At 35.3% G+C, this 15,573-nt stretch overlaps 8 protein-coding genes across 8 annotated transcripts; 4 read left to right on the top strand and 4 right to left on the bottom strand.

Moving 5' to 3' along the window:
- Window positions 1-230: 230 nt before the first annotated feature.
- LAA1 (AP-1 complex accessory protein LAA1) lies at window positions 231-4,667 on the top strand (the record flags this gene model as incomplete). The annotated part of the gene is made up of 1 exon (XM_452339.1): window positions 231-4,667. One exon carries the CDS (start codon window positions 231-233, stop codon window positions 4,665-4,667), a length of 4,437 nt encoding a protein of 1,478 aa, XP_452339.1.
- Window positions 4,668-4,734: 67 nt separating this feature from the next.
- KLLA0_C03157g (uncharacterized protein) lies at window positions 4,735-5,508 on the bottom strand (the record flags this gene model as incomplete). Its single annotated transcript, XM_452338.1, has 1 exon — window positions 4,735-5,508. One exon carries the CDS (start codon window positions 5,506-5,508, stop codon window positions 4,735-4,737), a length of 774 nt encoding a protein of 257 aa, XP_452338.1.
- An 854-nt stretch (window positions 5,509-6,362) lies between these two features.
- On the top strand, window positions 6,363-7,049 carry KLLA0_C03135g (homeobox domain-containing protein; the record flags this gene model as incomplete). The annotated part of the gene is made up of 1 exon (XM_452337.1): window positions 6,363-7,049. One exon carries the CDS (start codon window positions 6,363-6,365, stop codon window positions 7,047-7,049), a length of 687 nt encoding a protein of 228 aa, XP_452337.1.
- A 64-nt stretch (window positions 7,050-7,113) lies between these two features.
- SLA2 (Sla2p) lies at window positions 7,114-9,129 on the bottom strand (the record flags this gene model as incomplete). The annotated part of the gene is made up of 1 exon (XM_452336.1): window positions 7,114-9,129. One exon carries the CDS (start codon window positions 9,127-9,129, stop codon window positions 7,114-7,116), a length of 2,016 nt encoding a protein of 671 aa, XP_452336.1.
- Window positions 9,130-10,100: 971 nt separating this feature from the next.
- Window positions 10,101-10,427, top strand: SUI1 (translation initiation factor eIF1; the record flags this gene model as incomplete). The annotated part of the gene is made up of 1 exon (XM_452335.1): window positions 10,101-10,427. The coding sequence occupies one exon, from the start codon at window positions 10,101-10,103 to the stop codon at window positions 10,425-10,427; it is 327 nt and encodes a 108-aa protein (XP_452335.1).
- Window positions 10,428-10,975: 548 nt separating this feature from the next.
- On the top strand, window positions 10,976-11,596 carry CWC25 (U2-type spliceosomal complex subunit CWC25; the record flags this gene model as incomplete). Its single annotated transcript, XM_452334.1, has 1 exon — window positions 10,976-11,596. One exon carries the CDS (start codon window positions 10,976-10,978, stop codon window positions 11,594-11,596), a length of 621 nt encoding a protein of 206 aa, XP_452334.1.
- Window positions 11,597-11,670: 74 nt separating this feature from the next.
- Window positions 11,671-12,593, bottom strand: VPS75 (Vps75p; the record flags this gene model as incomplete). The annotated part of the gene is made up of 2 exons (XM_452333.1): window positions 11,671-12,478; window positions 12,571-12,593. 2 exons carry the CDS (start codon window positions 12,591-12,593, stop codon window positions 11,671-11,673), a joined length of 831 nt encoding a protein of 276 aa, XP_452333.1.
- A 231-nt stretch (window positions 12,594-12,824) lies between these two features.
- Window positions 12,825-15,125, bottom strand: CRS1 (cysteine--tRNA ligase; the record flags this gene model as incomplete). The annotated part of the gene is made up of 1 exon (XM_452332.1): window positions 12,825-15,125. The coding sequence occupies one exon, from the start codon at window positions 15,123-15,125 to the stop codon at window positions 12,825-12,827; it is 2,301 nt and encodes a 766-aa protein (XP_452332.1).
- Window positions 15,126-15,573: the final 448 nt, after the last annotated feature.

Below are 15,573 nucleotides of genomic sequence, written 5' to 3'. Positions count from 1 at the left end.
ATGTACTTCACTCTGTAAAAGGGTTATAATATTATGATTTTGAAAATTACCTTATAAGGTAACTAGGTTGTCGTTGAATTTAATCTATTTAAACTTTTTCTTTTTTTTTAGTCTGCCTTCTGGATATTTCACCAAAGATCTTCAGTTTAATATATATCAATTAATGGTAGGACACCTTTCCAATTCGACTGGTTGTCGTTTATCTGATTGAGTCAAATATATATATATTAATGGGAGATACATACGTTTCGCTTACTGAGCGCCTAGCATCGTCCGAAGGAAAAAGAGCCACCTTTATCAATTGGATCACCGAATCATTATCATGCAAAACCCTTAATACTGCGGATGTTCTTGATGATACTGTCGAGTTTCTACGAAGCATAATTGTGGCCGAAGACCGTGATGTGGTTGAATACGAATCCAAAGTGATCTCTTATCAGTTATCCAATCTATGTGTTCTATGCTTGAAGGATTTATATCAGGAAAAACCAGGAAAGGTGTATGATTTCGCTGGTTTTCTTTGTAACATTCTGTGCGAGAACTATGAAGAAGTTGTTCAAGGTCCTGCTCTTAAGAAGAGATTCAAGAAGCATAAAAGTACACACTTATATTCTGTTGTCAAAGATTATGCTATTACAATTTTGTGTCATTTATATGCTTGTTTTTCTGAAGATTTGCACTCTTTATCTGCTATGATTATTCCTGTATTATTCAAAGATCTTAAGAAGGTTTTAGAAAAACCTAAATACTTTAACTCGAATTATGCTATTTTTTTGATGAGGCTGTTCCAAACTATATCCATGTATAACAGTAACAATGCGATAGATGATCATTATCATCAGAAATATTTAAAACTGGTTAAGGATGTATTTTCTGATATTTCTGATGAAAGAGTTGATTACCCCTCTGATTTTGTTTCATCTTTGGTTGAGAATTTGACTGGTTACTTTGAGTCCAATTATTTTGTCAAAGCTCACAAAAATGACTTCTTGGACGTTATGCGTTCGAATATAAATTCAATTTTGACCGTCTGCGTTAAGTGTCCCAAATGGAGGATTGCTATCGCAGAATCGTTGGCTAAAATATTAGGCTACTATGTTTCCGTGGACTTGATGGAGCCTAAAGTCGCTTGTGAATTTTATGGTAATTTGTTTTGTTCTCTAAACTTTAAGGCGGGTAGGATTGCGATTCTGGAATCATTACATCAATTTATGTTTGTTAACTTCACCCGGAATACAAAGTTTTTGATGGGTGATAAGTACCTAAGTCTCTTTCAATGTTTTGTCGAATGCTTATGTCGTTGTGGTATAGTGATTTCTATTGAAGATATCGAGTTGTTTAACTTGGTCCATAACCAAACTCTGCCTTTTCTTACAGATTCAGCAAGGACATCAGTCATTGATGAAATTTTTAATGCTGCTGATAGGTACATTCTATCTGACAACCTAGAACAAACACAAAGTATACTAGGTTTATTAAGTGTTTTCTTCAGAGATCTGCCTGCTAATGTGATTGCTGACAGAGGGCTTGGAGAAAAGATTCAAGCTTCTCTTCTGAAAGTAAGTGCTGTTGAAAATCTAACTGTAAGGATAAATTCTGTCTATTGCTTGCAGTTATTTCTTCATAGCGTGCCATACAAAATTCCAGGTGTGGTTGATGAGCTATTGGAGAAACTTTCTTCTCAGTTTCAGATCGAGAAGGGTTTTAGTTTTGCAGGAAACCACGGAATATGCCTTCTGATAAGTTCTATCATTACTTCTCGTGATCCCGACTTTGTCTCATTCGATTTGATAATGCGAGTAACGGCTTTTGCAGTTGGTACTTTAAAATCTAACTCACTGAGTACCAAAAAAGTACTATATGAAAAGGAACTACTTTGTTGGATTCTATTGACCGGAGCTTTGTGTTTCCAAGACGAGAAGTATATCAAAACTCATTCTCCGCAATTGTTTATTTTTTGGCGAAACATTTTCACTCACTCGGCGGTTTATCATACCGAAGATGAACTTATGAAGAACATTGAAATTAGAAACCATGCTTTGTCTTGTATGATATCCTTTTTACGGTCAAGTGTTTTGAATGAAGAACTTTCTAAACAGGTTTTTTATTTAATTTCGAAATGTCTTAATTTTAAACACTCTGTGACTGCTGTTTCTGGTTCCATGAAAGAACTTTTGGCACGTTATGAACATCGGATGTATCAGGTTTTTCTTCTTATTTGTCCTTATGTTCATAAGGATGTTAGTACCTCGGCTCTATTACAGGCTTTGAAAAACTTTAGTAACCCAGTTAATTGTTTCGAGGATGGTTGTTTGCATGTGTCTGCTCCACAAAAAGCCGAAGAAGTTGCTCGTTTTCCCGCCGTCGGTAGGTTTTCTGATGTGTTAACTTGTAGTGAAAGTGCTGACTATGGAGTATCTACTTTCGTAAAATCTGTTCAGTCTTTTGGAACAAGCAAACCTTGTTTATTGGAGGAGGCATGGGAGAAACCTGTTGTAACTTCTAGGTCTTTTGATTATAATCATGTTATTCTTAATTTATCTCCACCTGTCCCATACTCTATTGCGTTGATTGACGTTTCATTGGAACTATTTTCTCTTTGTTTTCCTTTTACTAGTCAATCTGTTCAGCGTTCTTTGATAGAGACTCTAATTTCAAATGTTTTAACTAACTCCCATACTCGTCACAAGTATTCGGTGGTAAAGGCTAATGTTCTTTTTGCTATGTATATGGCATTAGTAGAAGTTGATAGGTGTAAGCTTGGAGTACATTGTACGATTGGTGAGCTAATAATTAATGTGTTGGACGAGTGTTCTTTTTCTGATGATGATATTTTATATGATTTGAAAGGACGCTGTTTTGGTTTTGTTTGTGCTGCAGTTAAACGTACTGGAGATGAAAAGTTTTCGAAAAGTTTAATCAATGTGTCAATTCAGAGGATTGTAAGTGATGTCAATCCTATATCTCGTGGGTTGAATCTTTTCATCATTTGTAATATTTTGAACGAGGATCCTGGATGTAGTGAATTTGCTGTTGTGTTAGATATTGTAAAAAAGTTCATTAGCGATCCTCATCCTGTTATTAATGTTAGTGGCCTGAAATGTTTGTTTGTTTTGTTGAAAAAGCATAATATTTGTGACATTCGTTTGGCAGGGGAGTTGTTGGAGCTGATATCTGTTAATTTGTTTTGTAATAATTATGGACCATTCAGTACCTTGTCTTTTGGTAACAATTATTGTCAGAAGTTTAATCCTGGGATAGTAATTTGTTTTATTGTCTCTGCATTGGTGGCGATGTTAGGTCCTGGTGTTTTGGGTTTTGACGACAGTAAGAGAAGTCTTTTAAAGGGTATTATTTTAGCGTTACAGTTTTCACCATTTGATGGTGTTCAAACGTCTTCACTTAAGATCTGTGAAACTCTTTCGCTTTTTAAGTTAAATGAATTCTTTTGCTTAAAGTTGTCGTTGAATGTTGTTAAAAGTCGCATTTTATCATTGTTAAGGCAGAATGTTGGTTCTGGTTATTTGGCTTTGTATGATGACCGAAGTTCTGCTGGCTATTGTTCAAGTGAGAGTTTTACTGTAAGTGTTCAATATTTATGTGAATTGGCAAAGCTTCAGGTTTATGATATTTATATTGATGCTAGTTTAAGTCAGTTATGTTGGGGAGCACTTTTAGTATTTCCGAAATCTAGATTGTTAAGAAGTTATCTTGAAGGGTGGTGTATGTTCCAAGTTAAAAATAGTGTGAATGTTTTTAAAGTGCTTATCCGGTTATTTGATATGTGTTTTGCTGAATACATGAGTTTAATGTATTATCGTGGTAGAGAGGAACATATATTTTTGGATGATAATTTTTTGTTTGAGGAAGAGCAAGATATTAGTGTTGGATGTTTCCAAGAGTCAGCTGTTAAAGAAAGTGTGGGATCCTTCAGTAGACAGTTTATTGTTGAATTAATGTCTGGATGTGTTAAATTGTTGGTGGGATCTAAAAAAGCTTTGGAGTTGTTGCCAGAAATGTCTGCTATAATTAAAGTCTGTTTTTTTTGTTGTTCTTCTGAAGTTGCATGGTTACAGATTTCGGCGTTGGGGTTGTTGAAGTGTATTTTAAATGTTTATGGCGAGATGGTGGATAAGGAAGATGAATCGTCGTTTGTGCTTGAACAATATTCGGCTGTTTTGTCTGGTGCTGTTTTGCCTATTTTTATGAAACCGAGTTATCCTAAAGTTATTTGTGAAGGTATTGATGTATGTGCTGAAATTGTTGGTTGTGGTTTGGTACCGTATTCTGATGATGATCGTGTTGTTAATGTGTTAGTTGAATCGTTGTTAGAAATTGCTGGTAATAAAACTGAAATCAAAGTTGGATGTTCTACATTTCAGTTAACTAAAAGACAACAAGAAGTAAAACATAGTATATTAAAAGGATGGGGAATACTTGAGTGTAAATCATATCAAAATAAAAATGAAGAACTAGAGAAATTTGTAAAAGAGTACCTCAATGTGCTAGTACCATTGTGGATCATAACAATCCGTGAACTTCACTCTCCAGTGTGGTTAAAGATAGTCGATTCCCTCTGTGCAGTCCAATCTCAAGATCCATCAATCATCAATAACTTTGACCTAGAAGGGTTTGTGTTTGTGATGTTCGGAGAGATACTGCCTTGATTATATATTTATTATATTTTATTTATTATATTTTATTTATATTTAAAATATTTATTTTATTCGCACGTCACATTAGGAACAAGTCTTCGATGATTCGGTTTTCGCTTGTGTATCTTTTCTTGAATACATTGCTATTTTCTTCTGGTGGTGTCGGAGGTTGTTTGGACTTAAATCTCAGTTTGCTGAGATTTGAGTTCATTTTTGTCTTTGGTTGTTTCTTGAATTTGTATTTGAATTTGGTTGTAGGTGATGAATCTTGTGTCAATGTTGTAGTTTTCCTTTTCCTGGATTTGATCTTTCGTACTAGTAAAAGTTCTCTTAGAGTATATGTACTGACAGATGAACCTGCACCTACAGTCAAACTTGATATTAGTCGGGGTCTCACTTGTGAGAGCTCGATTGGTTCCATACTTAGTGTTTGAGCTGAGTTTCTATCCCATGAACAGTAGTGGGTGTACTTGTGCCAGTTTTCTTCTAAGGTAGCAAGTAGCGAGAAATAGCTCTTAAGGTCCGGTGAGGATTCGTTCCAAAGTTCTGATGTTATCTTTGATGTCAGGGTAAACATTTTCTTTTCCAATTTTGACTTGTTGTAGTATTGTAAGATGTGATTATTCACACGTCTGTTAAATAATGTTCTCATCAGTACGAATTGATTCCTCGGTCTTGTGTATTTTTTTGTATTTTCTTTGATAGTGTCGTTTGTAAATGCTTTTCCAGTTCTTTTCAAGTTTGGAAATGCTACTGAATTATTGTTTGGTTGTAACAATTTTGGAATTGTATCTTCGTCTTCAGTTGTCGTTAACTTGAAAAAAGTTGTTCTTCTTAGTGTTGAGTTTGCCATGGTTGGTCGATGGATTTTCGTGGTCCGTTTTTTTAAGTGGAAGTGTAGGGTGTCAGTTTGACTTTACTATTATTCTCTTAATTATATACAAGTCTATTCGTATTCTTATTCAAATTACCTCAAAAAAAAATGACAATATATCGAAGGACATATATAAAAGATAAGACATGGAAAGGAAGACATGGTTGGTCTGATTTCATTAACGTTTCAGGTATACATCAAAATTCAGTGAATTTAATTCTGTCGTTTGAAACCAGTTTAGGTGAAATTGGATTAGGTGGTGAATTGATACATAGTAAATAATTACTGGTCCATAATTTTTGTGAATATTTATGCTCTTTATACTATGTAGTTTTTATCCTGAATATTAACGATTGCTCACCTAAATTTCTCGTTTAAAATCCCTATAATGTGAATGGTTTTAGATGATTCATGGTGTTTTTATTAGTGACCGAAATGTTTAGTTTTGGATACTTGATGATAGAATAAAGAGAAGTGTTATGTAAAAAGTGTTAATTCATGTTAAATTCACTACCTTCTTGAGATTCAATTCACACCATTTGATGGTGAATATATCCATCTTAATCAGACGTATACAGAATTCACCTTCAGATGTGTAAGAGTTTTATGTATTCCAATATGTCATTTGTCAATTTGTCTGCATTTCAAACAAAGGAAAAATAAACTTAAGGACATATATCTGAAAATATACCACATAGATACGTCCCTGTTTTAGATACAGCATTTTCTTGGTACAAAATCCAAACATGGATATTCCAATAAATACCCTCATGTTGTCAACTATGCTCAAGGAATAGCCTCACAAACCTAAATCCTCAGCATTGACCGGAGTCATGTGCGACAATGATATGGCAGACATACAATCAAAGCTTAGTTCCTTTTGCGAAGAGATCAGAGCTTTGGCACTCAAAGAAGGTTATAACTTAGAAGGTGATAAATCACCTTCAAGTAAACCTTATTTTATGTCATGGCCAAAGGAAATCGATGTAAATCATCCCAATTTCGCCTTCTTCACAAAACTACAGTTTCAATATGATAAGAGTTTAGAAACAATTCTTAACAGTTGTTACTTACAAGAATTGCAGCTGGACCCTACTCGCATTATTGAAACTCTGCAACAGCATTTCAACAATTCAATTCTCCGATATGCAGATATAGAAAACATTTCTGACGTCAAAGATGAGTCTCCCATGTCATTCGACACAGAGCACGAGTGTACTGATACCTCAGAAGATATTTCTGATAAATCAGAAATCTCTTCAACAAATTCAGATAATCCAATTCAAAATTGCTACCCAACATATAAAAGATCCTTCATCAAGCATGAATCCAGAGGAATACTGGAAAAGATCTTCAAAGTTAAACAATGTCCTAATACCTCTGAGCGATTATACATCGCTCAGAAACTTGATTTGACACCATCTCAAGTTAGGATATGGTTTACTAACAAGAGAATGAGAGCTAAAAAACATACTACTGGTAAAGGAACTAAACGTAAATCAAAGAAATACCCGAGCTAAAATAGCTCGGGTCTATTTGATAATTAGACAATATACAGTGCTAATTTCTACCTATACAACTTTCTTATACTTCATCACTATCACCATATCTGTAACTATATTGTCTAATTTCACCCAACCTCTTAAGCTTTTCCTGGAACGCAATGTTGGCGTTTATCACGGAATCGGTCTGCTTTGCCGAGGATAAGCATCGCAAGAAGTCTTCTGCTATGGTCTGCATCTCCTGTGGGCAGCGGAGCAGTAGTGAGACAAACTCGGGCAGAATATTGACTATGGTATTGATATCACCATCGATGAAGGCATTGGAAAGATCGGTGGCAAGGTCTGACACATCAAGAGAGGCGATCGGATCCTGGAGCGATTTGATACTCGATTCAACTAGACTTTTCAATATCATGCCGCTTCTGTCTTTAGCTTCTTCTCTTTCACTTTCTCCTTTATTATTATTTCTTATACCAACATTGGACAAGGCGCTTGACTTCAGCTTTTTCACCTCAGATTCAGCTTCGGCAAGATCATCTTGCGTTTTCTTCATTTTTTTTAAAATATTCAAATGTTCTTGACGTAACTGTGAATACAGCTTTGCAAGAGATTGATACTTTTCTTTAAATTCTTTTACTGATTCCAATTCAGACTCTAACTTCTGAACACGTTTATCATACTGTTCTAACATAACTTGGTCTCGTTCGTACTGATTTTTAAAACTCATAATGTCATTTTGCAAAGACGCCGTTTTCTGCTGAATTAATGCTTCCTTTTCCATTTCCTGTTGTTGAATACGTTGCTGAAGTAAAGCTTGCTGTTCTTGTTGAAGCTGAAGCTGCTTCTGATGCTCCAATTGTAAGGCATACTGCTGCTGTTGAATTTGCTGCTGCTTTTGTTGCTCGATCAATAAATCATCATGCGAAGCAACCACACTTCTGGTCGGTGCACTAGTCGAGGGAATAGACCAAAACTCGGCGCCAGTAGGAACAACCTGTAACGGTGGTTGGCTGTACCCTGTAACAACAGGCATCACCACGCCAGTTGCAATAGGAACAACTGGTGCTGCTGGCTGAGATAACGACCGAACTTCAGCAGGACGTGCAACAGGAGGAGCTTCATGAACAGGAGACGGATCACGTAAATTCTCACGAGTCGGTGTCCTGCTTGGTAAACTTGAGACGGAAGATTTGGATCTTTTTTCAAAAACAACATCATTGACTTCAGCATCATCTTCATCGTCAATAATACGAGACATTGGGTCCGAAGGCAAAGTAGGGATTGTAATCAAGTTTTTTAGAGGTTGAACAGTATTACAATCAAAATAAAACTCATTTAAACGTGCACATTGCTCGGTATACCTATCAAACAACCCACTTAAAGCATCATAATCACCCATTTGTTTATACAAAGCTTTCATCATAGACGTAACAAACTTGAATATTCCATATGTTTCACTAACCAAAGGAATTAAGACGGCGCCTCTACAATCTAAACCAGATGAAAAACTACCAAACCCACTCTTTCTGTTAGATATGCCCGCAAAGATCAATTTCTGCAAGTTATCAGCAACATCTTCAAGATTCATTAAATCAAGAACAGTCTCGTAACCTTCGTTAGGATCAGACACTGAAACCAAAGAAACATACTCTTCATATTCAAAAATACCATTAAACCCTTTATGCGACTTATGAAATTGTAATTTCTCGACTAGAAAAAACACATATTCACCTATGGCTTTGGCATACTCGTCTCCTATATAACGCATCCTTGAGGACCCATATTTAGAACCATCATCTGAATCAACAGAAAAAATCCTACTTAACGATTCAATCCAGTCTATATTTCTAATTCCCTCCACCAATGCAGAAGGATGACCTTCCTGTAATACCTTATGTAAGAGAACCAAAGCTTTGAACAATTGTAGTTCATCGGTTGCATAAGGCTGCAACTTCAACAAATTGAAGAACGTTTTAGAAGATTTATGATCCCATGTATAAACAATACATGCACGGACATGTTTACGTTTAGGTGCAACATCACCACCACTTAAGGCTTTCTTAATAGATTTTTCCAACGTTTGTTCCTCTCGAGACATCCCTGTTCTGACCTGCAATATCAATTTCTAAGCTTCCTGAACCAATTGAGAGGAACGAGACAATGAATAGCAAATATCTTCACCTTACTTCGAGAAAACAAAATCATATAACAATTTCCCAACACCTTAATTGAAGAAAGTTTAAATTCTCCTATCTCACAGGTTTCCAGATGACAAGTTACTTTTCCAAATCACCTCAAACGAATTTGATCTATCATTTGCACTTCAAAACATTGGAAACCATACCAGACACATATCAATAAACGCTTTTCATTATGAATCACGTGACTTCAACTAAACTTTAACACTTCTTCTCACTTACATTAGAAACATAAACCACCAACAAAATTAGGTCTCAAACCATGGCTGGTAGTTAACCACGGGAAAAAAAATGGCAACTGTTGGCGTCTTGAGGCCTTAGAATAATTTTATGCGGTTAATGAAACACAAGTAAAACATCGCCTCAACATCAGGGGGGTTTAAGCCGCAAAAAATAACTCTTTAACCCTTTTAGGTGTACTAAACGTTTAACAGCTGTCTAACATCTGTGACAAGAACAAAGATAATGCGAAACAGGTAATATTTCAAGCAGCAATCACACTACATTTTAAGGGGTCCGAAAACAAACCGAAAGTGGGACATTTAATGACATTCGAAATTTGACTGGGTAACGAACACACCGGGACTCGAACGCCAGAACAATCATTAAAAACAATATGCACGTGATCTGTATAGAAGCATTACCCGCAGTTTTGCTTCTGGCAAAAGAAAAAAAATTGCATCGATTACAATCAAAAACATTTCAAATGGTAGAAAGCTCGAAATCTTTCCCTCTCATGATAAAAACTTGATGTACATATTTAATTTTAATCCAACTTCAAGTTAGTTGTTTAAACTGTTTGATACTTTTATTGTACTTTGATTTTAAACATCCACCGAACGAATAAACGCAATCGACGCTTAAACATCATATGTCTATTGAAAACCTAAAGTCTTTTGATCCTTTTGCTGATACCGGTGACGACGAGACAACTTCAGCTAACTACATCCATATCCGTATTCAACAAAGAAACGGTAGAAAGACATTGACAACTGTGCAAGGAGTTCCAGAAGAATATGATTTAAAGAGAATCTTGAAGGTACTTAAGAAGGACTTCGCCTGTAATGGTAACATTGTTAAGGACGAAGAAATGGGTGAAGTTATCCAATTGCAAGGTGACCAAAGAGCTAAAGTCAGTGAATTCATGATCACTCAACTAGGAATGCAAAAGAAAAACATTAAGATTCACGGTTTCTGAGAAACTTTTTTCTTCTGTTACATATTACATGTCTCCTCATTTAAAAATAAAATCGGCGTGTCGTGCTTTCTATCTACATTTCGTTCTCTAAACTTGTGAAGGGAAGGTTTATGCAATAAACTGATATCTAAGATATCCCAATATGCAAGGAGGTACAAATATAACATAGGCAGAGAAATTCTCGTGTCATAATAAGCATATCTCTTCTATTATCCTGACAGGTGTATAGTTTTATCTCCTAGCTGGAATTTAATTAATAAAATCTTTCCAATGCCAGCATTATTCGGTACACTATATATAAAGAGCATCGAAAACTGTTACACCATTGCATCAGTTTATAACAAATATCTAACTAACTAATCGATTACTATTAACAACTTTTTATTTAGAATATTCATTACAGTTGTCACTGATCTGCAAAATCAAAAACAAAATATTAAAATTCATTCGTAACATTATTGGAAAGCACTAATCAACAAATGAAACCGAAATACAAACATACCAACAAGCATCTCGATCTTAACATCTGAAGTAAACCTGCAACGAACATGAGTGACTTAAATTTATTAAAGTCATGGAATCCAAAATTGGTGAAGAATAGAAAAAAAGTATGGGAGGCTCAACAACAACTAGTTGAAGAGAATAAAAAGATAAAGGAAAGACAGAAAGAAATAGAAAAAGAACGTGAGCTTGATCGATACAGCAGCTTGATTAGGGATGAAGACCAGAAAAATGTTAAGAGGAAAACAGGGTTAGAGTGGATGTATGACAACACATCCACAGCTTTGACAGAAAATGTAGACTACCTCCTTGGTAAAAAGGAAATAACAGACACATTACTCGACTTATCAGGGAACAACAATAAAAGTGAGAAATCTGAAAACCAAAAACAAACCATCAGAAAACATTACCAAGGAATTGAAGATGTTATATGTTCAAAAACAAACCATAAAAACGTTGACTTAAGTAGTGACGATCCAATGGCGAAGTTCAAAGCAGCTAAACAAGCCCATTTGAAAACATTGAAACAAAATATCCAGCCCACTTCACATGAATATCCTGTACACAAACCCTTACGTGGCGCAAATTCAAAAAGGTACGACAGTGGCAATGGGAGTAGATCAAATTACAAAAACTCTAGGTACAACAACAAATACTACAGAAGTTAGCACGGCAACAACCATGAATAAACGAATGGTACATTAATAATGAAGTGTACGAAAGGAATTATCATTGAACGAGTTCATTGCAATTTCGTCTTCTTATTTAAATGTTTGGAATCGGAACCTTCCTCATCGTTAACTTCTTCTAAATCAAGATCTAATGGAGCGTCGCTATCATCTTCACTATCACCGTCAGATTCATCCATGACATCACGTTGAGCTTCGGTGTAATACTTTACACAGTATGGATATAGTTCTTCGTTAAAAAGATTGGCTAATGCATCACCATTAGGAAATTCCTTCCCTGGTTTTAATCCAGTCCATTTAAACCATGCGAAAAAGGTCTTCATACCGGTTCTATAGTTCTTTTTACCCTCTGGAGTCGACTTATCTGATATCAGTTCAGGATTTATATTATCATATGATTTAGGCCAATCGATGTTAACAGGTTCACTAGTCAAAAAACCTAGGTCAGCGTCCAATTCATCGTCTTCTGCAGTTCTGTTTTTCTTAATCAGAATTTTAGATACATCTTTTTCAATTTTAAACACCTTACTCACATGTTGAGCCTTCAAGTCTCCCTTTATCTCATTGAATTCGATAGTGATTTGAAAATCCCTCGCGGTGCATTCCTCATCTTCAAGTGCCAATGGCTTGACAACTATTTTCTTTATAGCTTCAATGTACTTAAAATCTGATGCTCTAACGTAATTTGAAAAATCTGAATGTTGAGTTAAAGCGATATTCCAAAAGAACGGAATCTTCTCGATTAACTTATCTCTTTTATCAAAAACAGGAGCCATAAGTTTAATCTTATACAACTCGGCCTCGTTTTCAGCTAGTGCCATTTCGTCCTCACACTCCGCTAAACCTCTGAAAGCATTTCCACTGAACACGAGCAAAAGAAAGGATCAATTTCAAATGTTAGTATTAAAACAGCAGTGAACACAAAATCTAAATTGATTTATCTTAGTACATACCATACTGAGTTTGCAATGCACATAATTGTTGTTTGGTTGCTTGGCGTTATAGCTTATAATATATAGTAGTCAATCATCCCAATAAAGAAATAAAATATGCTAATTGTAAGATACTTAAGAATTCGTTAACAAAAAGAAAAAAATTTAAGATCTTCATTTGCATAAACTCAATACAACTGCACAATTCAAAAATAAACACAAAGAGATATATCTATAAAATTAAATAATTAGTAAAAGCAACACATTTAGCTTCACTACTGGAAAAACTCTTCATGGAGTTTCTTTTGAGCCAACCATTGTTTTTTTAACTTTTTATTCATTGATTTAGTAACTTCGTTACCATCTTTATCTTTAGTTGGAATTCCATCTTCATCCCATTCGGAATATAGGTCATTCTTAAACATATCTTGAGGGGAAATTTTTGCCTTCTCAAGTCTCTCCTGCTTTTTAGCCTCCTGAAGTCTTAATTGCTCAAGCTTTTTTGACTGTTTTTCAGCTTCTTTTTGAAGTTTTTCCTCATTGATTTTCATGATTTCATCTTTCTCTTTATCAGTCAAAAATTTGACAAGAGATGCTTGACCTTGTCTGTCATCTACTGCAACATTTAGTGCGACTAATTCTTCATCTCTAAGTCTATCCGTAGCTTGTAAAAACTGCGATGAAGGTGCTTTATTCATTGCCAATTGACGAACTTCATCTCTGAAATAAGAGAGGCATCTGACATAAGGTAGAGCGATGTCTTCCTTTGAAACGTCGGGGGAAGAATCAGAAGATGAATCGTCCAACCAACCTAAGCCATCAGAACGTAATTGAAATCCGATGACACCGAGAATCTTACTTATATATCTGGTAATTGCCAATAGCGGTTCAATTTTTAGTTCAGAGCTAATGTTCGCAATGTAACTGTTAGATTTAGTCAAAAGTTCATTAAGATGTTTCAATACCTGTGGTGTAGATAGGTTATCACAAAAGGAAGCATGAACTTTTTCCTGAGTTGATTTCAAAACGTTGAGTAAAGCCTTCTCTTCATTTGACAATTTTTTGCTAACAATCTTTCCTAAACCCAAGGAATGCTTGTAGTCATTATTCAAAGCCCTTATATTTTTGAAGAAATTAGTAAATGAAGATTCAAGAGATTTCACTTCGTTTAATAACGAATCCTTGAAATCTAATTGATTGTTCCATTGCACAGAAGCAAATGCAAGTCTTAACTGACGAGCGCTGTATTTGTTTAGAGCTTCTTCAATGGTAATAAAATTCTTCAATGATTTTGACATTTTTTGCCCTTCAATATGTAAATGACCTGTATGAAGGAAGTAATTAATCCACTGATGGTTATCATAGCAGGCTTCGGATTGTGCCAATTCATTATCGTGATGAGGGAAAGCTAGATCAATACCGCCTGTGTGGATATCTATTACAGAACCATGTATATCACTGGCCATAACAGAACATTCGATGTGCCAGCCGGGTCTTCCTTTACCCCAAGGAGAAGGCCATTCTGGTTCTCCTGGTTTAGATGCTTTCCAAAGAGCGAAATCATTGGCAGATCTTTTACCATTTTTGGCAGAAAAATCAGATAATGAACCTTCACCGTCTTGAATCAAGTCAAGTTGACCCTTATTCCAAGGCTGACATTTCGCATACTCATGCCCCTCACTTGAATCGAATTTTGCAGTATCAAAGTAAACTGAACCGTCGGAAGTAGCATAAGCATAACCATTACTAATAATAGTCTCGACAAATTGGACAATCTCCGGGACGTATTCAGAAACTCTAGTGGTAACAGTTGGAGGAAGCACATTCAATGCAGCCATATCTTGATCATATCTTTGTTCCCAATAAGCTGGAAGCTTACGGAAAATATCAGGGTCATTCAAGGTTGAACCAAATTTTTTATCCAACAAAGGTACTAACACGTCCTTCGCCAGTTCAAAGAAATTATCACCCTTACTTTTAAGACTTTCAATCGCGTTTGAAACGGATGTTGAATACATAGAGAACTTTGGATTTTCTACTTTCTCCTTCTCTAAATCTAATCCGCTAAACCAAGATTCATATTCCTCAACGGTGGAAAATTTCTGATTTAAATTCTTTTCGACGAACTCAAACAAAGATATTTTGACTTCTTCAACAGTATCTTCGGTTACTTTATTGTCATTTCTTTTAACATATTCTTCGAACAAAAAGTTCTGTCTGGCTCTAATAATAATTTTGTCGTCAATATCAGTAACATTTTGTACAAAATTGATATCGTAACCGAAATAATCCTGAAGAATTCTTCTGTTTATATCAATTGAGACGTAGTTTCTGGCATGACCCATATGTGAAGCATCATAAACAGTTGGTCCACAAGAATACCAAGTAACACACTTCGAATTAGAATGGGTTACAAATTCTTCCTTATTTCTAGTAAGGGTATTGTACAATTTTAGCACTGGTAGGGGTTTTTGTTGCTCTGGCTTGAACCATTTTGGCTGAACCACTTTTGGGGCGGACATTGTTCTTACTTTCCTGATGGCTTCAATTATAGCTAATCTTTTTCTAGCAAGCATATACTACTGAGACAAGCCGGAAGCAGTACTTAGCGCAGCAAAAATATATCAAAGATATAGTAGTTAAACCTAGACTTGGATTCAGGAGCACAGTAAATAATAATAGAGAGATTTTTCGGCAAATTAATGTTATCATTTACTTAGCTCTACGAAGGTGAAGGTTTTAAAATCCATTAAATTTTCTGGAATGAGCTAAAGGAAAATTTTGATGTTGAATCTAGGTCACATGAACAAATAAAGGCAATGGGAGACGTCGATTAACATCAAAATGGGAAAATCGATTAAGTTCTACAAATAAGACGTTCAGTTCTTCTTACGGTGCAACAATGGTACATTTTTCATAACTTGAAGAATTAGGGCTTTGAATCCATCCTATTCTATCTTGTTGACAGTTATCTGTGACAAAAAATATTTAAGGAAATCGACAACTAATTAAAGCAACTTCCAA

Source organism: Kluyveromyces lactis, assembly GCF_000002515.2.
Source record: "Kluyveromyces lactis strain NRRL Y-1140 chromosome C complete sequence".
NCBI lineage: Eukaryota > Fungi > Ascomycota > Saccharomycetes > Saccharomycetales > Saccharomycetaceae > Kluyveromyces > Kluyveromyces lactis.
The sequence above is the reverse complement of the archived record's forward strand: the minus strand, read 5'-3'. Positions and strand labels throughout refer to the sequence as shown.